A 24,024-nucleotide genomic window follows, 5' to 3' on the forward strand; every position below is an offset into this window, starting at 1 on the left:
ACTCTGTTTTAGAAAGATTAAGTTTGAGTTGACGAGAGGACATCCAAGATGAAATGGCAGAAAGACAGTCAGTTACACGGGACAACACAGATGTCGAGATATCAGGAGAGGATAGATAGATTTGGGTATCATCCGCATAGAGATGATACTGAAAGCCAAAGGAACTTATTAGATTTCCAAGAGAAGCGGTATAGATAGAGAACAGCAGAGGACCTAGCACCGAGCCTTGTGGTACTCCAACTGATAGGGGAAGCGGAGCAGAGGTGGCTCCAGAGAAATTAACAGTGAAAGAGCGATTAGAGAGGTAAGATGAGAACCAGGATAGAACTGTGTCTTGAAGACCTAGGGATTGCAGCGTTTGTATGAGAAGAGAGTGGTCAACGGTGTCAAATGCAGCCGAGAGATCAAGGAGAATTAGGAGAGAGTAATGGCGTTCAGTCTTAGCAGTGATCAGATCATTAACAACCTTGGTCAGCGCAGTCTCTGTGGAGTGTTGAGAACGAAAGCCAGACTGAAGAGGATCCAACAGGTTGTTTGCGGAAAGAAAGCGTGTGAGGCGAGTGTAGGCAAGTCTCTCTAGAAGCTTGGAGGGGCAAGGGAGCTGAGAGATGGGACGGTAATTTGAGAGAGAGTTTGGGTCGGAGTTTTGTTTTTTTAGAATAGGAGTAATCACTGCATGCTTGTATAGTGATGGAAAGATGCCAGTAGAGAGTGAGAGATTACAGATTTGAGTTAGAGGTGAAATGAGCACAGAAGACAGGGATCTACCAATTTGCGAGGGAATAGGATCAAGAGGACAGGAGGTAGAGTAGGAAGATAAGAGCGTAGAAATTTCCTCTTCATTTGTGGGGTCAAATGAAGAAAGGGTGTCAGAGGGTAGTGGGAAGGAAATGAGCTGATGGCTTGTTGAGGAAGAGGATACCATTTCTAGTCTGATCTTGTCAATCTTGTCCTTGAAGTAGGAAGCAAGATCCTGAGCACTGATAGTAGATGGAGGGTTCGGGGTGGGAGGATTGAGAAGATGATTAAATGTATTGAAAAGGCGTTTGGGGTTAGAAGCCTGAGCATAGATAAGAGATTGAAAGTATGTTTGTTTTGCAGTGTCCAGAGCATTTCGATAGGATATATATATATATATATATATATATATATATATATATATATATATATATAAACAGCTTAATATAAGATAAACATTTTTTTTACTACCGACACCATTAATAGATCACTTCATCCCTGTAACTGTGACCTCCTGTCAGTGATGATATAATGTAGAAGTACTAATGGTGCCTGGATGTGCTCCCTGCAGGTCTTTGCAGTAAAGGGCTGGCTGTGTGTTACTGGAAGTGTGTGAATGATAAAGTAGCCAATGAGAGCGCCGCTCACACACAGCACAGTGCACAGTGACAAGCACAGCAGGATGGAAGGGGGGGGTGGAGGAGACTTTTTTTTTTGTAGGTTTTGGAAGTCACGTGGTTGGCGTCCTCCAATGCGGTGCCTGGGGTCTGAGAGCTCCCTCTGTGCTCAGACATGACTATGATGCTCGTCAGGGTGATCCGCTCCTAGGGAAAGGCCTCAGGATGTCGCTGGACTCGGTCGGTAGATAACCGTATTATCTGTCTGGGATATAACTCAGGTACATGTACGTTGTGTAAGGGTAACATTGTGTCATGCTGTGTTACAGTTACATTGTGTTGTTTGTGGGCAGACACTTGGATTTTCGGGTATTACTTGGTCCGTTTGTTGATCAGTAACTACGCTTTGTTTTAATAGTATCTGCAGTTAGTGATCAGCCAGCCTGTGGTGATCACACCCAGTGACCCTGTAATGTGTATGTAGATGCCAGTAATAGGGATTGCTCATGATATTGTACTGTAGGCAAAATGCACAACAGACTTGGCTATAGCTAGCTGCTGTAGAACTACTAGTCCCAGCAATACTTTTTTGTGAGCTACAGGTCACACACATTGTCCCAGCTATTGGATTGGTAACAACCATTGTTGGCATTGGAATTAATTTGCACTTTACCTACCTCAGTGAGCAAGGGGTGTATTGGGTCTTTTAGAATAAATCAACACTTATTTAACAACAGGTTGAAGTCCAACAGAACATGATGTTCTCTCATTGTTGCTCAATTTGTTTTTGTTATAACAAGTGTAAGGCCCAGTGGAAAGTGGTTTATAATTGTCTTTTATGAGCACAGTATTGGGCACAACAGAAGAATTATTGACGCCTAGGCTATAATGGTTGGCAAAAAAGTCTTTAGTGCAGCGCTATTTGTCATTCGTTTTCTTAATTGCCTGTGTACACTGACCATTTATTTCTGCATAGACAGCAGTGATTCCTCAGCTATATTCCGCTTGTGTTACCTTGGGTATCACATGGGTAATATTGTTTTTTTTTTTTTTTTTTTAAAAGATAGCTAAATACCACCTGTGTACAGTAGCACTGGGCTATGTACTTGTTGAAGTTAAAATTCTGCATTTAAGACTTCAGATACAGGTAAAATGTGTTTAAGTGAAAATAACAATCGTTGCAGAAAACAAGGCAGTATTTCTATATTTCTATATTTATATGCATCTAAATTTGCACAGCAGTGTAATTTTGTGTAACAGTTCCTGTTCCATTTCAGTGCATCTGAAAAACTTGCATTGATCTCCATGGGAGTACATTGTAAATGTAACTAGACGCGTCTACATGTGTGGAGTCTTATGTGTTTCAACATGGGATTGTCTTGAATAAGATAACAATTTTCTGTTTTGTCACTGATGCATGTTTAAATAACAGATTGAATACATCTAAACGGATATATAAATGCAATGCTTGTTATATACATTTTAACATACACAAACATTCTATTGCAAATGCCAGTGTGTGCTGTCCAGAGCTTAATGCTGGGTACACACTACAAGTTTTTCACCCGGTTATTGTACCAATCACATGATAAATTACTATTATTTCTGATATCACATTAGTGTTGTGCACTCCTACGATCATGTCTTATCTTTCCAAAGCACATTGTATTGTTTCATTATATAAATGGACTAAAAATCTCTATAAACAATGGAACCATGTCGGGCAGATGCTGAAGGGTGTATGTACTCATGACCAGCAGTGTAGGCAGGCCTCCATAGAGTTTACAGGGTCACAATGCTTTCAGCCGATTATTGTGACTTGAGATGCTCAGGCTCGGTTCCTCGGAAACCGAATACACCCAAACTTAGTGGATCGGCTCGATACTTTAGCGATTTTTCGGATTGAAAACGTAGCAAAAGGTCATTGTGACGTCATCTGATCTTGCGAGTTTTGGAATCTATAAATACTGCCCTCCACGGCGATCTAGTGCCATTTGAGAGAGGGATACAGAAGGGTTAGGATAAAGTGTAGAGCAATTGGGCAGGCAAAGTTAGAGAATTGAAAGAGGATGGTGGTAGTGTTAAGAAAGTAATCGGTGACATTTAGCTCCATAGCTCCAGTCTTAAATCTCATTTAACTCTGCAGTCCAATTTTACAGTGTTATATAGGTGACATACAGAAAGGAGAGCTCCATTGGTAATTATCATTGCAGAAATACAACCACTAGTCCTTGCAGGCTTTTCTTCTAAATTTGCACAAAAAAGTGTATGGTGTTATATACACCCAAAGAGAAGAGCTCCATTGCTAATTGTCATTGCTGAAATACAAATACTAGGCCTTGCAGGCTCTTCTTCTGACTTTTCTTTTCTGCCATTGCTGTTTGTCAATGTGTCCTATATGTGGTAGGAACTACCGTGTGTTTGAGTCATTGCTCTGTCGCTTAATATCCAGCCAGGTTGCTGCAGTATTTGTCTGAAAGTGGATGAAAATAATAATGTGACCTGTGTGGTGGTCAAAATTGACTACAAATGACTTGAAATTAGTGTTATTGCAGTTAATAATAATGTAGGATCAAAAAAAAAGCTAAATTATGTGATTTGAGCAATTTTTCTAAAAAAAAAATGCAAAACCAAAACACACGAGGGTGGTTTTGCCAAAACACAAAGCTAATCCAGATCCAAAACTAAAACCACTACAAGGGGGTCAGTGAGCATCTCTAGTTATCACAGATGAAGAGCCCAGGTCTGAAGGTAAAACGTGTGTAGTGTACATGAATCAGCATGCTGATTGGGGCTTTCGGTCTTTGTTAAAATTGTTAACGATATCTCATCGGGAGACATTTTCGGTAATGTTTATCCAGTGTAAAGCACATATTAAGAACAAAATGATTGTGTTGGAGGTTAAGAAATTATGGATTTACTGAAAGTAGTCGCCTTGAATACAGGTATTACTCTGAGAATAAACTATTGATAAATGGAATAGGAAGACTTGATGGACCAAATGTCACTACCATCTTCTGGAACACGGACCACTTCTGTCCTGCACACTGCAGCTGTCAAAATAAAGAAGCCAAAGATGGCTGAACCATCTCTCTTTCAGTTATCTTTGGCTGCTTTAGTGAAGCAGCTCCTGTGGAGCGGAAGATGCTGACTCTAGAGGTAAGTATGAGTGATAACAGGAACTGGGGGCACAAGTATGAGGGATAAAAGGAACTGGGCGCACAAGTATGAGGGATAAAAGGAACTGGGCGCACAAGTATGAGCGATAACAGGAACTGGGGGCACAAGTATGAGGGATAAAAGGAACTGGGGGCACAAGTATGAGGGATAAAAGGAACTGGGGGCACAAGTATGAGGGATAAAAGGAACTGGGGGCACAAGTATGAGGGATAAAAGGAACTGGGGGCACAAGTATGAGGGATAAAAGGAACTGGGGGCACAAGTATGAGGGATAAAAGGAACTGGGGGCACAAGTATGAGGGATAAAAGGAACTGGGGGCACAAGTATGAGGGATAAAAGGAACTTTGGGCACAAGTATGAGGGATAAAAGGAACTGGGGGCACAAGTATGAGGGATAAAAGGAACTTTGGGCACAAGTATGAGGGATAAAAGGAACTGGGGGCACAAGTATGAGACATGGCAGTAACTAGGGGCACAAGTATGAGGCATGGCAGGAACTGGGGGCACAAGTATGAGACATGGCAGTAACTAGGGGCACTATTGTGTGGCATAACATGAACATTTATATGTGCGTGTGTACAACTGGCACACCTGGGCTTGAAAATATTTTTGCCAGCACACTTTTAGAAAAAGGTTGCTGACCCCCTGATCTAAAGAGTTGCTGCTGTAAGTTGAAATCAGAGATCCTTAAGCAGGGGAGGGCTGGCAAATTTTAGCCCGGGGGGCAAGATTCGACTCAGCAGCCTATTTTGAAGGGGAAAAAAATGCAGGTGACCCAGCCCAAGGTAGCCCATTAAGGGACCATCCCAGGGGGCAGATGCCCCCCAGCCCAGCCTGCCCCTTTCCTTAAGAGATGTTACCATAGGAAGGGTACCGTGGGATATCCCAAAGATTTCCTCCAAAAATGGGAAATGTGAACAGAACAAACCAAGAATAATAAACTGAATACTCCAAAGGTAAACTCTGAAAACCAGAAACCCTATAAATGGTTCATGCTAAACATTTCTATAATCTCAGCTTTGATATTTATTTTTTCCAGGAGAAAGCAACAAGAAAGTTAATAAAGATTCAATTATTAGAGCTACGAATTTAAGAAAAATTACTTTTTAAGAAACGGTTCTACCTGGGTTTTAATAATATCTAATATTGTTACATGTCTGTGTGTGTTCATCTAGTTTTGTTGTTGGTGTAATATCGACACTATATTCCCCTCCTCTTCCATTTCTTACACATTGTGTATACTTGAGTGTAAATCATGACTAGTAGACATACTATGAATGCTAAACATGTATATTATATGCTTAATCTTTCCGCAGTTACGTGTCACTGGGGAGTGGTCCTTGTCTGGAATTGTACTACTTGAAAGATACAGTAAATAACGTGGAGGGTCTGTGACTCACGTACCATTCATTTTCCTATAATTCTCCATAATATAAAAGACAAACTTTCTGTAACAGGGAGATTTGTATCACTTTAGCATTTCCTCTCTGAGGCTTTGAATAAACAGTTTGTTCTGATGTATTTGGCTCTTTATCTTGGTGTTTGGGCCGTTTATGTAAAGAATTGACCAGAGGTGAATTTTATATATCATGGAAAAAGTGTTTGGCCTAGAGGTGTGTGTAAGAATTAAATGAAGGATATTATGGTTAATGATGGTTTGTCTTAATGCAATTTTTGTCGCATAGCTGTTAAATTGTACATATGTTACTTATTGGGACAGGAAAGGAGCAGGTGGGTTGGATAATGCAGAAAGGGTGGTGATACATTTAGTTAAACAATAGTTATTTTAGCCTTGTGTGGAGTTTTAGGGTGTTTGGTACAAAGGTTGCTGATGATTTAAAATAAAAACTGAAAATAAAATCATGGTAATGAGTTGTGGCTTGGTCTGTAAAGGTTGGAGTGATTTCTATCAGTAGGATGGAAACAAAGGATTTTCTAACCAACCAGAAAAAAAGAAACATAAACTCAATTTGCAATCTTGTTTAATTGCATGTAAAAAACTGGTATAAACAGCAGTGAATTTCTGTATACTTTTGTTGTTCTGAATTTTTTTTAAACGTGTCTGCGACAAATCGGTAACTTTTTTTTTAACTAAACGCATGTAGAAACACATATGTGATTGTTTCTTAACAGGATCTCATTGCCTATGCAGTGCACTGAGATGAATGTGTGTTTTTTTTGTGTGTGGGGGAGGAGTTAACAGTGTTAAGACGTGTCTGACATATTAAAATGGAACAAGAAACATTCACAAAAATGCAACATCATCATCATCACCATTTATTTATATAGCGCCACTAATTCTGCAGCGCTGTACAGAGAACTCGCTCACATCAGTCCCTGCCCCATTGGTGCTTACAGTCTAAATTCCCTAACACACACACACACACACACACGGGTCAATTTGTTAGCAGCCAATTAACCTACCAGTATGTTTTTGGAGTGTGGGAGGAAACCGGAGCACCCGGAGGAAATCCACGCAAACACAGGGAGAACATACAAACTCCTCACAGATAAGGCCATGGTCGGGAATTGAACTCGTGACCCCAGCGATGTGAGGCAGAAGTGCTAACCACTAGGCCACCGTGCTGCCCTGCAACACAAGCTAAACGCATAAAAATCAAATATATACTGTCATTTGTTACAATGACATCCAATTTACGTGCCCTGACAAGAGTTGGAAACGCACCATAAATGCAGAATTTTAATGCCAGACTGTAGCATTGACAGGCAGTAGTGAGGTTGATATTTTATGCCAAATTATTTTGCAGATTTGCTCCTGGACAAAACATTTTGCAGTATCTTTTATTTTTGTGCATGCCGGGCAAATACTGTCTACTGTAGCATGCAAATACTGGACACCTTTATTTTTACAGTTTAGAGTTGAGCTAGGACACAACCCCTCCTTTCTTAAAATTTGTCAACACATTATAAATTTGACCCCGCCCCCAAGTACAAAAAGATTTTGCTGAGGTATTAATTTGCTCCTTTTTTTTTTTTACTTTGCTCATAATTCTAAATGAGCCCCACAGTGGGTATTACTGGCTCTTGAATCCTACAAGGATGATTTATTCATTAGATTACCAATGGTCTATGCAAATTCTTCTTGATTAGCTATTAATGTTGTTGCACTCTGATACTTGCTTTTCTTATGTAACTGATTGTTACTGCCTTAATGTAATTGGTTTAACGGTCTCAAACTGAAAGTTTACTAAACATTCAGATGCTATGTGTTGCGAGATAAGGACCACTGTCTTATGTAGGGAGAGAGAGTACATGGCTTTATAATTATGTGAAACCTAATATTTCATTTTTCCTAATAAAATATCGCTCTCTACTGCTTGGTTGGTGAACTTGATCCTTTCAAACACATTGTCCCAACCATTGTACAGATAGGATCCCATGCTAATCAAAACAAAGTTGGATCTGAATTGATTTACATGCTGGTAATCAGGATGGATGGTGATCTGCCATACTACATATTATTATTTACTAGTAGAACAAATTTATTTAAACAGGTGAGATTTGGACCCTTGATGTTCTCTGTCCATCCTCCCTGCTCTCTATTCCCAAAGTGACCTAGCCAAGCTTAGTACTCACTTCAGCACATGACAGACTAAAAAAGAGCACACTCTATTCCAGGTCCTTCCATTGCTCCCAAAATGTGTTTTGAGGACCATTTTACCATGGAAACTAACAACATCTGTGATCACAGCCATTTACGCTGTATTCACCGTGCAAGCAGAGTAAACTGTGCCTCAAAAACATTTAAAATATCAAATAAAAAAATTAGACAAATTGAGGTGCCCAGAGCGGACAGTGTTTGTTAACTGCTAGAGGCTGAGAGAAGGGTGGCACCCATGGCATCGTACATGTAGTGCTGTTCTGGAGCTCAATGTCGCTCATTCAGTGATATGCAGCCCAGTGTCGCATTCCAAGTCTGAGTGAGGAACAGAAGATGTTGCTCCACACATGAGGTAAGAAAATGGGGTCAGTGCAGCCCTTGACGCGGTGTCGGCGGGGTCAGTGCAGCCCTTGACGCGGTGTCGGCGGGGTCAGTGCAGCCCTTGACGCGGTGTCGGCGGGGTCAGTGCAGCCCTTGACGCGGTGTCGGCGGGGTCAGTGCAGCCCTTGACGCGGTGTCGGCGGGGTCAGTGCAGCCCTTGACGCGGGGTCAGTGCAGCCCTTGATGCCAATGGATGAGGCATCCACGGAGGGAAAAGAAGGCGCAAAGGGTGCTTCCTCCAGCCCTGCTTGAGGTTATGCATTCCTGGAAGTCTTCTGTTTGTTCAGTTACATTTGCATTTCATATTCCTGATTCTTTATTACAGTTCATGAGGAGTTCCAGTATTTTAGAGTTATTTAACTCTTGCATGTATATTATAAAGTAGTTATTTTAGCAGCATCATTTCTGTGAAAGTATTATTTTCTCTTTTACTACATCCTGTGCAAATGTTTCTTGTAAACGTGGTTAGTGTGGGCGTTCAGATGCTCCCAATTTCAATCAAGTGTGCATGTGCTAGCTGGAGCAATTTACTTCTGACTACCTTGATGTCATCCAGCAGGCAGATAGAGGTTATATGGGTGTATGATTCTGGAACAGATGAACTCATACGTTGCTTAGTTAGCAGATTAATGTCATGGATCCTAGTCCTCATTTTGCGTTTGACACTTGTAACGGTAAACAGTGACTCAGTCATGGCTGCAGTTAATGTACATCTGTTTCACAGTTTTCCTACGCTTTTGAACGGTTGCAAATGTTTTAAAATAATTTCCTGGGATACTTTGGTGTTGAGCCAGGACAAATAAACTTGTTGGGCCTGAGTCATTAAGGAGAGCAAAGCATAAAAAAGAGTAACTTTGCACCTGGGCAAAAACCATGTTGCATTGGAGGGGGAGGTAAATTTAAAATTTGGGGATATACTTCTAGTTTGGATAGGGCATGTCCTAGATCAACTTTCAATTTTAGTGTGCAGTTTGGTCTCGGCATCAACGTTCTACGATCATTATTGTGATATGGCTATGAAACTTGGTTAGAGTTAATTTATTGTCTATTTTAAATACTCTTCTTTAGTAAATATTCATGTATAGGGCCCAGTGATATTAGATTGTAAAAGCTAAATAAAATATACAAAATCAAAGGAAATGTACTGGGTAAATGGTCACTAATGTAAAATAGGAGCCCAGGGACACATCTCTTGAACCTGAAACTTTTCCTGGCAACTGGGAACAGTTGACAACTATGCTGTGGTGTCCCACTATTGAGTTATATTATCATTGATAGGTAGAGTGCAAGAACAGTAAAATACGAGCGGGACTAGTCCTTATCACACAGGGAGTTCCAATAAGTTAAACTTACATACTTACCTGTCCCTCACAGGGGAGTCCTCTCATTTAATGGAGGAGCTCCCTAAGTAGTTATTTATTGGTAATTACCAGATAATACTCTACACTACTACTGAAAGTGTTAAGAAGTGCAGAGAGGGTGGTGTGTGTGGTTATAACGCTCACGCTCCCCCTTCCAGACTCAATAACTCGGGAGTACCATCATTTGATGCATTAGGTTGTCTAGTTTTCAAAATGATATGCCTTGTTGGACTACTTGTATTTTTCCTACACATTTTATGGTTTTCATTCAAGACTGTGTAAATGAGCAAAAAAATAAAATAATTGCTTTATCATTTTCAAGTTCAGATTTTATTATGAAAAACTAGGCGTAGATTTTCTTTTTTTGCGTTTTGGAAAAGTGGATTAATGCCAGATCCACAACCACAAAGTATTTCTTGGTGATTTTCAGAAAATAAAATAAAAAACATGTATTTAATTTACAGTTTTGTAAGTTTGATAAACACATTTGTTGGCCAATTTAAGTAGATTATTTTTTATATGATATAGGTATGAGCAACTAATATTTTGGGAACGTCAAAGTCTTCTGAAAAAAAGGTATAATTCACGTGGATACTGCACAAACAAATTAATGATATTGGTGTTGGAACCTGACCAAACCAAAAGTTCCACAATAGGCTCAGTGATGAAGGGGTTAATATAGGCAACAGAACTTGTGCCAAATATGTCAGTAAAAGAAAGTGTGAGAGAGACACACAATATAGCTTTCTAAGGTGCTCCTAAGAAACTTGCATATAAGAAACAGACAACAAAACAGGGAGGATAAAAAAGCATTAAGCAATGTGACTAAACATACAATAAACAGTCATACAGCACAAACAGAAGGACATATTGTGCAGTTGGTAAAATGGTGGTAAAATGTTCTTCGTTACATATCGAAAGGAAAAAAACAAAGAAAAGACCATTAAGGGGTAAATGTATCTTCCTGAGTCGTTGCAAAATTGCAGATTTTCTGTGAACTTGCCGGCTGAATTAAAAACTGCAATTCAAGTAAAGGCAAGTGCTACTTGCCAGTGAGCTGAGATTTGATCATACACAGCTTGTACAGGAAGAGTGTGAGTGAGAGAGACTTAGGGGTATATTTAAGAAAGCGCGGTAGTGCACGATCGTGCACTTACCGTGTAAATTAGGCCACGATGTGCTCTCCGTGAATTTGTTAAAGGTGCATCGCAGCAGATATCATGGATATCTGCTGCTTTGCACTCCTGATCGTTTTTGCGAGCAGTCACCATTCAACAGAATGGTGACTGCTCCTGGCCGCAATCTAACAAGTCCCGAATTTTTTTTTTTCGGGAACTTGTTGTGTTAATGTACGCCATCATAGGAAATGCTGGTAAAACTTCTGTTCTTCGTTATGTCCAGCTCTGTGATCCCTCCCTGTCACAGCCTCAAGTTCTCCGGTCGGCACATGCGCAGTAGCATGAAGAAGAGAAAATACAACGAAGAGGAGGATATCCGGAGACAGCGCGACCGAAGAGCCAGTGGTGAGTATGGGGTTTTTTTTATCACAGAAACAGCAGTTTTTCGGAACTGTTGTTTCTGTGATCCATTTTTCATAAATTTGAGAAATACATCAATCCTTATCCATGCGATAAGGATTGATAAGTATTTCTCGTTTTGCCCGATACATGATAAATGTGCCCCTTAGCTCCCAGATGATGTACTTTGGTCGAGTTGGTGTACAGTTTTGGAAGCTCTAATCTCTAACAAAAAAAACATGAACAAAAGAGAAAACATTTAGAGAAGGGCTAGTAAAACGGTGTATGGGCTGCATAACAAAACTTAGCTGGAATGCCTGGAAAGACCTGGATATGTACAGCTTAGAGGAGAGACAGATGTAATCAAATATATGAGAACTATTCGGGTTCAGGAAGGCAATATTTGTTTATAAGAAGATTTTTAGAGAAGATGAATCTGGATTAGTCTCCCACTAGCTGAGGTGGAAACTCATACAGTAAAATAATTCTGGAATGCATGGGAAACATGTTGCTATTGTTAAGATTTAAAAATATAATTTAAAAATGGAAACGTGGGGGATGCCATATTCTTCATCCCCTTCATCACCCTTAATAAAGTGGTTTTCCTGGCATGTGTATACTACAGAGGGTGAGGGGGCAACTAGAGCTCGAGCTGATGCGTTGCTACCCCTTTCACAGTTTACCTTGAATGAACCCTTGCCCGAATCCACATAGTTTCTTAAAACGGGAATACCCCACTGGGAGTGTGACCTCTTTGATGTTACTAGTCTTTTCTTTGCTGTATTACTGACCTACTGCCTTGATAGCCCCTATTGTATTTAGTACCGTAAATTTTGATGTGATGTAATGTGTCTACCCTACTATGTACTCCCCCTTCCCTTCTCTTTTTTTTTTTTTTCTGGTCTTCCCTTCCCCCCCATCCCTTCATTTTATTCCTGTATCCCTTAAACTCGAAAGAAAAATAAAAAATACTATTGAAGTTAAAAATATCATTTAAAAAACAAATCGGACACAAAAAGGAGCAGGCTAGATGGTTGGTTGGTAACTTATCTCATGGTCCCAACATCTATCATCTCTGTAACATCTGGGGGTAAATGTGTCGAGATGAGTTTTCTGGTGGGTTTGAAAAACCAATCTGATTCTAACTATCATTTAAGACCATTCCTTTAAGTACATTCTACAAAATGACAGCTAAAATCTGATTGGTTGCTGTAGGCAACATCCCCACCTTTTAAACCCGCCAGAAAACTCTCAGCTTGATACATTTACCCCCTGGTCAGTTATTCAGTTTCCACCAGCTAAGTTGTCCCACTGCCAAATCATATCATGATCGACCTATAACACAGATGCTTTAGCAGTCTGTAGGATTTGATGTACATTCTGGAATAACTAGCAATTTTATTTTGTTCTGTTACAACAGAAATGGATGTGCATCTCCCATCCAACAGAATTAGGCACAGATTGGTTTTCTAAGGACCGTGAAATGGGCCAGCACTTTGTATTGACCTTGTCTGGCTAGTAGGGACACTTGTGCACATAAACTAGCATTGGACATTTACTACTAAAATAGGTTGTAGTCCTGGAGTTTCCTGAAAGTATACCGTTTTCCCAGTAAGGTAATAGGATTCACAGAAGTCTTGCTAAATATGCACAGTGTGACTGCTGAGTTATGTAAACAAAGTTACCTATTAGTCTAAATCTAGCACAGGAAAACACAAGCGGAGGGATGATCCCTTGTAGAGAATATCTATATCAATGAGGAATATTATTCAGAGGTTGTAATTTATGTATTAAATATGTAATATGTTATAGCTGGTCAGCCAGATCAGCATGTTCATATTTTAGAGCACACTGCTTGTGCCCTTGCTGCTGTTTGGGCAGAGGAAATAAAATATGCATTTTGGTGGCTCATCATCCTGCTTCGCAATGATTTCTTATCTGTTTTAGTTGCTCTTCCTTAACACTATCAAGAAAACCATATACCTGACCATTGATAGGCTTGTATTTTTGATCCCCCCCCCCTTCCATCCCTCTTCGGTTCTCTCCCCCCCTCTCTGTCTGCCCCTCTCTCTCTCTGCCCGCATCTCCCCTCTCTCTCTCTCTCTCTCTCTGCCCGCATCCCCCCTCTCTCTCTCTCTCTGCCCGCGCCCCCTCTCTCTCTCTCTCTCTCTCTCTCTCTCTCTCTCTCTCTCTCTCTGCCCGCGCCCCCCCTCTCTCTCTGCCCGCGCCCCCCCTCTCTCTCTGCCCGCGCTCCCCCTCTCTCTCTGCCCGCGCCCCCCCTCTCTCTCTGCCCGCACTCCCTCTCTCTCTCTGCCCGCACCCCCCCTCTCTCTCTCTCTCTCTGCGCCCCCCCCCCCCCAAACATGATGCACTTCTTGTTATAGGGGAAGCCCATGTGTCTGAGATAAATGCAACAGAGCTTAGGAGTTGCTGGATAAAAAGGGGATAATGATACGTGTATATAGTTAAAATATACATTTGTTAAAAATAATATAACATGACCAATTGAATATAATCAATAATAATATTACACTTCTGAGCTCACAAACATGAATGTGTATATATATGAATATATTGCACAAATCAGTGTAGATTTTTAAAGCCTTTGCCTTTAATAAAATTGCAGTTTTAAACTGCAGAGAATAGGTGGTTTTAGGGAATCGTGGATTACCTAGAACCACCATTTGATACTCTTACCCCTAAGAGGGATTTTGCTGTTTCTCTGAAGTTGCTGCTATGTAATGAAAAGTGTAAGTAGATGGTACAGATTGACACTGTATTTGTGAGCCATTTATAGATTGGATACAAGTAACAATCTTCTACACAGCTGAAACAGGGCATGTACTAAAGAGTACACATACTATGGATGCCGGATACGGATTTTATGCAAACACCATTTGCTGGTGTGGTGTCCGTACAGTGAATGCTACACTACAATGTACGACAAGACCTACAGGGCGTGCAAGTTATTTTCTTGCAAATCAGTGTTGCCATCTCCAATGTCCCGCACAGCTTTCTTTGACCTTTATCTAGCGGTCATTTCCTAGTATATCCATCCAGTACTGTTTTATCAAACTTATTCTGCTGATTGTGGAAGTTGCAAAGCTATTTGTGTTACTACAATCTGCCGGTCACCGCTGACGGGAATTCATTACAATAAGTATAGTTTTGATTAGAGCCAAGTGATGTGCTGGTCATGGGAGCAGATCAGTGTGAGCTGTAAATTACTAATTAGACCTAAGGCAGCTCTTGAAGCTTATATTTCTATCATCACAAAAGATGCCAAGGAATTATTTATAGATTCTACCTTTTCCAACAAATACATAAATGAGGTCTAATTCTGGGCAATTTTACATTTGTTTTTGAACAGTCTACACCCTGCTTGTAAAAGTGACCAGTTATATCTTTATAACCCAATAACTACCTAACCCGGGAACTATTCAGCAACCTCATCTGAAATCCACTCTCTCCAGCCATATCCATTTTAATTCACTAGCTGAAAAACAATAACCCAAAAATAAACAAAACAGTTATTACATTAATTCCCTGGTAAAAAAAAAATCCTATATAGAGCTTCCGACCATGATATACTATATTTTACTGTAACAAATGATCTTCAATGACCACTGCAACAAATTAAGTATAAATTGTTGTAGACTGCAGTAAACTTGTGTTGTGCACAAATGTCACTACTACTCCATATCGGGACCGTGTCCTACAATCCTGTTGACTGGTGGATGATTGCCGTAATCTTACTAAAATCATAGGCATAGTCTTATCAACCATTATGCAAAATCGGTGTAATATTATGCCACACTTGCTGTGCTTCAAACCTGTACCACTCTCCGTAGGCTTGTGTCATTATTTAATGGTTTCTCACTGTGGTTTCTGAATTTGAGTGTTTTGCTGCCAGACACAAACCTGTCTTTCTTTTTTTTAAAATCGGCAACAATTGTAAACAACATTCATTTGTTCATTTACTTAAGCTGGGTACACACCACATGGTTTTCGTCCAATAATCGGCTAAGTCAGCCAACATACGACCACTCGTTCAAAAGTCGTGACACGATGGTCAAAAGTCTGCCCAAATGGTTGATTGTCGCCTCATTTGGTTTTATTCGTACCGTTTAATATTTTCGTTCCAATCTCGTTTCCGCTGTGTAGTGTGTATAAACTTCCGACCGATCCACAACAGTGAGTACGAAATTACAGTCATTGCTCACGACAACATGGCTGTAAAAAGTCGCTAAAGGGACGTCCGCTCTTCTCTTTATCGTCCTAAACAAAGCTAGTATGTATGCAGTCCATGGACCGAGCGATCGGAACATCGATCGCATGTAAAATCGATCGGTATAAAAAGTTGGTGGAAAATTCTGTAGTGTGTACCCAGCTTAAGAAAAGCGTTTGAGTAATGGATAAGAGCAGCGAGATTTCTCTAGTCAATTCACGCTATACAATGGTAAGGCCCCTGCTGCTTACATAGATAAAATAACTGTATTTTACTTTGTGTGTCTTGTCTGGATTTTCCTTACTGTTGCAGACTTCACCAATGATATCCTATGTAAGTTTAAGAGGAACTGAAGCTTAAAAACAAGTATTTCTGTATCCTGTATGTTTTTAGAATGCATTACATTGTTATACTTCCTATTTACTTGTGAAAATTACTTTTTGCTTGGTGCTATTGTTAGTTACTAACTGAATGCTGCAGTTCTATTTAAATTCAGAGACAGCATTACAAATTATAGAACATACACTGCTGTTGGCAGTACTTGGGGACATTTATCAGAAGTGGTACAGATGGTAAAAATGCATTGTTGCCTAAAATAATTTTGGCTTTTGTTATTTTATGGACTTTTCAAAGAGGGTCAGAACACCCTATTATTATTTATATTAGTGGCAATCATATTAAGCAGTGCTGTACAGGGAATAAGCCATCATTCATATCAGTCCCTGCTATGTTAGTTAAACTAACTAATCTAATTATGTTTCTGGATTGTGTTAGGAAATCCACACAAACACAAGGAGAACATAAAAAACACAGACAGGGTGAGGAAGCCATGACCCCAGCAATGTGAGGCTGTAACACTAATCACAAGTCTGTGCTTTCAGCGTGTGATCCAGCTAGCTAGGTCACGCATGTGCATACCGCTTTGCCAGGCCAGTGTCCAGGGATAAATCTACTCTTGCCACTCCAAGCCAGTGCCGCTGGGCATCTGAGTATCTTTCAGCTGCCCCCGTGATTTATTGCCGGCATATCATGGTGACGTTCATACAGCCAGCTTGAAACTATGCCAGAATAATTGTAAACATCTGTTTGCTATGGACAACACCACCTCTATTGTGTGCATCTGTTTTCATAAATGTCTTCGCAATGTAATTACTGATGACTTTCATAGCAAACCTGTAAAGAACAGCATCCTTGACTTTCACTGCACACTAAGCTCACCCTTGTCTGAAAATCTTCAGTTCTTTAGGTTGAGTTAAGTGATTCTAATGTCAACTGGGTGAAAGGCAAAATAAAAAATAAATTAAGAAACTTATGTAAAGGAAGAGTTCTGCGATGTGAATGAAAATAATAAACAACCGCAGTCTAAATGATTTCGGAGTAGATAAGGGCGGTTACCCACCGGTGTTACAGGAAACACAGGTAACACCGCTTGTCAAATGTAATCAGCACATACAGCTGCAGTTGGGTTGGCGGAGAGGGGGCAATGGAAGCTGCTAGAGTAAAAGCAGCCCTAAGTGAGCGTTACATTATTAATGCTGATTTATAGATACACAACCAACTCAGATCTTTCAATATTATAGCTTAGCAAGTTCACTGTAAAGTAAAATCAGTCCTGAAATGATTTAAGCCAGACTGTGGTAGGAAGTAGTCCTGTGGTTTGCATCTTGTAATTTCATCTTTTAGTTTATGCTGTTGCCTGAGTGATAGTTACGATTCGATGATATGCGGTTTGTAACTGTACTCCCCCTTTCACTGATGATATGTTCTGTCTACTTTGTCATTACCCTCAGATGAATAAGGCCCTTATTATGAAACAAGACATTTGATTCTCTTTGCTACTTTAAAGTATCATAGTAAAGAAAAATGACATAATTTTTAAACAATATACCAGTGGTTCCCAAACTTTTTCAGTTTGCGGCACCCTTAGTCTTCATAATTTTTCCAAGGCATCCCTCCAAAATAATTAACGAGCAGTCCCGTTTTTTTAAGTATTTGAGTCAAAATAACGTAATAAGTATTTAGGTCAGGACAGAAATACTTAGTAAGTTGTTTGCAAAAATAATTTACATAAATCCAAGGGAAAAGAATATTTTTATATATTTTTCTCAATCATATTTCTGTCAAAGAATAATTTACAGCTAATATTAAGAGGAATAAGAGCAAACAAAATAAAACATGTACAAAAATCATCGCACTGTCTGCCCCTCTTCATCCGCACGCGCACTGTCTGCCCCTCTTCATCCGCACGCGCACTGTCTGCCCCTCTTCATCCGCACGCGCACTGTCTGCCCCTCTTCATCCGCACGCGCACTGTCTGCCCCTCTTCATCCGCACGCGCACTGTCTGCCCCTCTTCAGCCGCACGCGCACTGTCTGCCCCTCTTCAGCCGCACGCGCACTGTCTGCCCCTCTTCAGCCGCACGCGCACTGTCTGCCCCTCTTCAGCCGCACGCGCACTGTCTGCCCCTCCTTCATTCTTTTGCCCCACATTGCTGTTTCCTTTCACCTTCCCCTCCATTTCTTTACTTACCATACTTGGCCTTCTTTCTTTTTTTTCTTTTGTCTTCTCTTCGATCTTCTTTCCAATGCGGCGGTACCCGAGACCCAGCATCCTCCTCTCTCCTGCCACTTCTCACTGAATATGTTGGGCGTGATTGCGTCATGCCGCGACTTTCAGTGAGGAGGGAGGAGGATGCTGGGTCCCGAGCGGTGCTGGCCGCTACACCCCTGTGACAGCGCTGCGGTACCCCTGGGAGCCACGGCGCACACTTTGGGAACCGCTGCAATATCATATTGTATAAATTGCCGTCAATATTTTAATGGGATTACTTAATTATTGTTTTCTGTTTTAATTTTTTATGCGGTATGTTTTTATTGCTGAAGACAAGTTCACATGACCAGGGTATATACCATATGCATAATAAAGAGAATGAGCTTATGAACTTAATCAACATACAAACTTAGTACTTTGCGTAACATGTTTAACTGGATTATTGGATAAATAAATGATGAAAAAGAAGGTTATAAAAAAGGGGGAGGGAGAAGACTGTAATAATATGAAGCATGGGAATGAAATGCCAGACTGGAGACACAAGGGAGGGGGAGGCATGAGGTGAGGGTACCGGCAAGGTACAAATAGAACAGTCCAAGGTTTATGATAGGATATTTGTGGCTGTATTTTTACCCAGGTGATGTCTTGGAGCATTGGTCTGTTTTGAGTAAACTAATATGGCTAACCGCTGGGCGTAGCATGGGAGGTCTCTCTAGAGCAATAGATGGTTATTAGATTGTGGTGTACTGGGACCAGGTATGGATTCACTATATATATATATATATATATATATATATATATATATATATATATATATATATATATATATATATATATATATATATATCTCTCTCTCTCTATATATATATATATATATATATATATATATATATATATATATATATATATATATATATATATATATATATATTCTTTTAATTTTGTAGATTGTTTATATTCCAACCAATAAAACAAAATGGTTGTAAGAGACCATCTTCCATAACCATCCAGAATTGGGTTCATTCTCGGATGGTTAGAGGGGAGGGAGATGGAGCCTTGGGCAGTGTTCATCACATGTTTAGCAGTGACTTTTTGAATTGGGCGTATTCATCAGTCTAAGGATCCGAAAGTCTACGGTCCGTGGTACAGATACCACGGACCGCAGATATATCCTCTGAGATAACTTCTTACAATACAGAGGTGAGCGTCATGAGCTTACATGAGAACGATGTGATACCATTTGTTCCTCATCCAAACCTTGCTTTAGCTATCTATTCCAAGCTTCTGTGTATTTGGGAAGAGAGTCAAAAGACATTTCAATGATTAACGTATAGAGTTGTGAAATGAAATACCTGGGACTACAGATTAGGAACGCATAAATTCAGTAGGGAAAAGTTCCCTGCGGAGTGTGTAATCTTTGCTTCTGCTCTGCATAGTGACTGGTTTGAAAATAAGAGTTATTGATTCAGAACATTTAAGGTACTTTTAAGATATTCAAAGATCTGTGCACCACTCTTGTCCACCAGATGGCGGCTAAGCAAGCTTCTTGATTGTGATCAGGATTTAGGTATTTGGGAGAAATGCCTGGTGGTAAGTCTGGATTATGTAATGGTGTTAAGGGGATATATTGGGATCAAATTTTAGGGAGTCTAAATCTCCAACATCGTGGTGTTGAACTGATCAGGGGTTGGTGAGACATAGGGATTTTTAGTCTCTGAGAGAAAATAATACGTGGGACAGGGCGGTAGATTTCCTCCATGCTAACTCATTGTGCTTTCCTGGGTCAGATCTACTATACTGTTATGTAGAGCAGAATGGTTATAAATTATGTGGGAAGTTATAGACCACTTCTTCATTTCCGTATAATTAAAAATATTGTGTTGGAGTCTCGGTCTCTTTACTGTAAGAGTGGTTTACACTTCCCCTGTCACTAGATTGGTTAAATGGACATGAGGTTGGACTAGTACCTGCCAGGGTATGTGTCCAAAACTGTATTAAAAGAGCCCTGTTTTACCATGAAATGTATCATTCCATCTGTTACCTCTGATTGCTAGTACCCCTACCTAGCGTGTAACTGTTCTTACAAGGGCTACTTGAGTGAATTAAAACACCACTGCTTCAAGAACCTGCTTTGACGCCTGCTTAGCTGTTGTAATTCCTGTGACCTACAAATTTGGGCAATTTAATCCATTATCTGGCTGTTCTGAGGTTGGGACCCAGCATCTAGTACCAATGTTCTGCCCTCTACCCTGCAGCTCTGGCCAGTGTGAACCATCCACAGCAAATCTGATCTAAAAGAAGAGGTCAGGGGTACTAGTCCAGGTGCCCAGCAAGGGGGTGCACTAGCAGCGAGAGTTACCCAGAAGGAAGTCGTTCTAGGTGCCGGGGAAGGAGCCTAGTGGTGGCTGCAGAGCCCTTGCGTTTAGAGGGGTGCAATTTTGGATGACGAAAAAAGCAGGGCACAATATATAGTATTGCCTAAATTTGGGACATTGCAGTGTCTGGTTTAAACTCAGAACTATATATTTGATTGACTTTTGATACCCTCACAATATCCCCTTCCTTTATTACTAGGTTCACAATGACATGTTTGCTTTATTTGTAAAGAAATGCTGTCTTAATTTGAAGTCATTTTATCTCACTGGCAGTAAAATGGCAAACTGAAATATATATTTATAACAAAAGGCTACACAGAAATGTATTTACATGCAAAAAAGGCCTAAGAGCTCAGTAACTTAATTTTTGGTGTATTTTCACTCTAGCCTAAGCCATCTGGCAACTGCAATCACATGGTACGTGATGTGGTGAGCTCTGTGCACTGTAACACCCTCCCCTTCCTCCTCCCATGCCTTTACATGACATGTGATGTAGTGAGCAGAGGGGGCTCTGTCCCCTTCCTCTTCCCATGCCCTTTACATGACATGATGAAAGCTGTGACATCCATATTTTTTGCAAATTCCAGAGATTTATTTGTCCTTGTACAAATAATTATCAGATGCATGCTTAAAAAAATAAATAAACCTATGCGGGATAGCGGATTTTTAATATTGACATAACCGTGAGGTAGCTTGTTTTTTTTTTGTTTTACTATTAAAAATGACCATGGCGCAGCGGTTAAAGAGATGTTACTCCAAAAATCAATGCTTGAAAATAATAAAAAGGAATACTCTGTTGGTCACCATCGGTGTTAGACTTGGTTAGGTAGAACCAATCACAAAATCCACCTATAAGTGCCTTTGTGTGACTAAAAAGTGTTAACCAATTGAGGCCTGTTCTTAAAAGCAGCAGAAGTGAGGTAGACACTGCAAAGTGTTGGTCAAGCTTTTTTTTTTTTTTTTTTTTTTTAAAGCAAAAACTAATTAATTGAATGACTGAGGAAAAATGTAATGTATGTTTAGCTGAAATTGAAGAATGTTAAATTATCCAGGTGTGTAATAATGAAGGATGAGCAAAATTTCCTAATCTGTTCTGAAGAATATTTACTTAATTCAGAATTTGACCGATTCCACACTAGAGCGAGAACAAAATATCCCCATAAATGACTCACCACCAAAGCAAAATGAATGAAGCAAGGAGTCCTCAGGAACTGCTCTTTACAGCCAGCTAATCGCAATGCTTTTCCCAGCTATTGATCATTTTGCCTTGGTCATTCGTATTGTGTGACCGAGTTGTTGTTTTTCTAGGATTTTTTTGTTTTTTGTTTTTTTTTGTGGACTATGGCTGATTAAGAAGAATGAAAATGTTTTTACTTTATATTTAATAAAGTGATGACTGTTTTTGGAGAATTGTTTATTCAATTCAATGTTTGCATGAAAATGGTTTGTTTTTTCATTAAACAGGGGCCATTGATAAGGCAAAGGGGCCAATTCATGGGTCCCAATCTTGTTAATTACACTGGCCCCCACAGACCTGGGGGTTGTGAAAAGCCCCAGTGCATTTCGGCTGCTTTTTGCTTCCCCCACATAGAGGCAGCAGAACTGCACTGACCAGCCTGGGTCCATTTTTCACTATAGCAGGTATTTTATAATTAAAATATAGTAATCTCCTATATGCAATCCAAACATAATTGGGGACATACATGAAAACTGTGGTCTGGTAACGTTGTCCAAAAGTGTGAAACACAGCAGCCAGTCAGATTCCAGCTGTACGTTTTATAGTACAGAAAATGAAAGCAGCTATCTAGTTGGTATGTGTTGGTGCATATTCTCTTATCTATACACCAGTTTTCTTAAATGTTCCTCATTGTTCCTTCAGACACAGGATAAACGTTAAGCCCTTTTCTATTAACATGATCGTAATAACAATGTGCATGTATGTTCAGTGCTAGACAAGACCGGTTTTCCACAACTAAGACCCAGTCTCAAGACATTGCTAGCGTGGTTCCGAATACAAACTGTTTTAAAAACCTAGGATCTGCAACATAGTATCTTTCTAGGCTATAGGGCTCATACAGATCAGATTTGACCTGTGGATCAGTACAAACAAACAGCTTATAAACCTCTATTACAACCCACTTACACCCAAACATAGCTAAAAACTGAAATGTGCTAGAAATGCTGCATATAGTGAATAATTAGGTGGGAAAGATCCTTGGTTAAGGTGCTTATCAGACATTCATTATTTTTTCCTACAGTACAGTTGTGATTTGTCATGTCAGTCCTAGTAAAGCGCAGACTGTTGGTTAATGTTTCCTGAAATCTGTTCTTCTCCCTCCCCTTTTCTGGGAAATATGTATTGCAACATCAGCTGAAAATCCCTGTCCACGTTTTTCATTGCTACTTCCTGTTAATAATCTGTCTTTTTTTTTTTCCTGATTAATTCAAACTGTTACATTTTTTGTTTGTCATTTTTATTGTTTTTCTCCATTGTTCGATTTTATTTTTTTATATTATAATTGTCTCTCCCACTTCTGCTGGAATACTGATTATTTTCCAGCTTAAGGGCATTCTAGCGCTTCTCCTGTTACTACAGCTCTCTCCTGAGCCTTGTTGAGCAATTTATATACAGTAGTAATATGTACCTGTGTCCTTGTTAATGAAGTTTATTCTGCACAGCAATATAACTGTTCTCCAGGTTGTTTTATGTGTGCATACAGTATTTGGTTATATATACTTTATATGGTTATATACAATATGACACACACAGTTGTACCTGTGTGTATGTAAACATGTGGAACACCAGTAGTCTGTCTCCAAGTAGTTTATCATTTTTATATAGTCAGCACTCTTACCTCGACCTCAAGCCACAAAGGTTAGCCAACCTTCTAACTTGCATTCTGATCTGTTCATAGAAACCACCTTAGCTAAAGCACAGTTTCTCTGGTGTTATGACACGTACCATAAAATGATTTCTACAACCCAGACATGTAGGCTGACTGCCTGCTAGACACACTAATGTACCTTAGCGGCATTACTGACAGATTACATAGCTTCTGATAACAACTGGCTTATACATTGGCAGCCTCTCACAGCCAGCACATGATTAATTGGCCATTGGTATTGTGATAGTGACATCACCCCAACCCACCTGACCACAAGTGGAATCGCCGGCTATACCATAGAACAGACGCGATCGTGTTTGCATGTTGTCACAGGCACTGTCCTAGCGCCAGTGGGTGATTAGCCTGAGCCTGTCACACTTGATACTGTGATGGTGGAACTTTAAAACACTACAGTCACCATCATGTCATATTTCTGACATTGCAGTGTACTTTTTTGCATTTTAAATATGTCTCTTTTAATAAGAATAAATGGTAAGTATAGCGTGTAAAATGGAGAATGAGGAGTTTTAATTTGCTTATGGTCAATTTTGAAAAGTAGAGACATGTCC

General features: G+C 40.0%; 1 protein-coding gene across 3 annotated transcripts in view; it reads left to right on the forward strand.

The window, feature by feature from the left end:
- Window positions 1-1,479: 1,479 nt before the first annotated feature.
- The window catches only part of IL6ST (interleukin 6 cytokine family signal transducer), a 49,729-nt gene continuing 27,184 nt past the window's right edge, over window positions 1,480-24,024 (forward strand). Inside the window, exons 1-2 of one of the 3 annotated variants that reach the window (XM_075183414.1) lie at window positions 1,480-1,636; window positions 11,302-11,423. In XM_075183414.1, the coding sequence (XP_075039515.1) occupies window positions 11,348-11,423 (76 nt within the window). In that variant the 5' untranslated portion in view covers window positions 1,480-1,636; window positions 11,302-11,347. The remainder of the gene's footprint in view (window positions 1,637-11,301; window positions 11,424-24,024) is intronic. The other 2 variants (XM_075183423.1, XM_075183434.1) reach the window with 2 other exon arrangements.

The sequence above is a fragment of the Mixophyes fleayi genome, chromosome 1 (genome assembly GCF_038048845.1).
Source record: "Mixophyes fleayi isolate aMixFle1 chromosome 1, aMixFle1.hap1, whole genome shotgun sequence".
Taxonomy (NCBI): Eukaryota; Metazoa; Chordata; class Amphibia; order Anura; family Limnodynastidae; genus Mixophyes; species Mixophyes fleayi.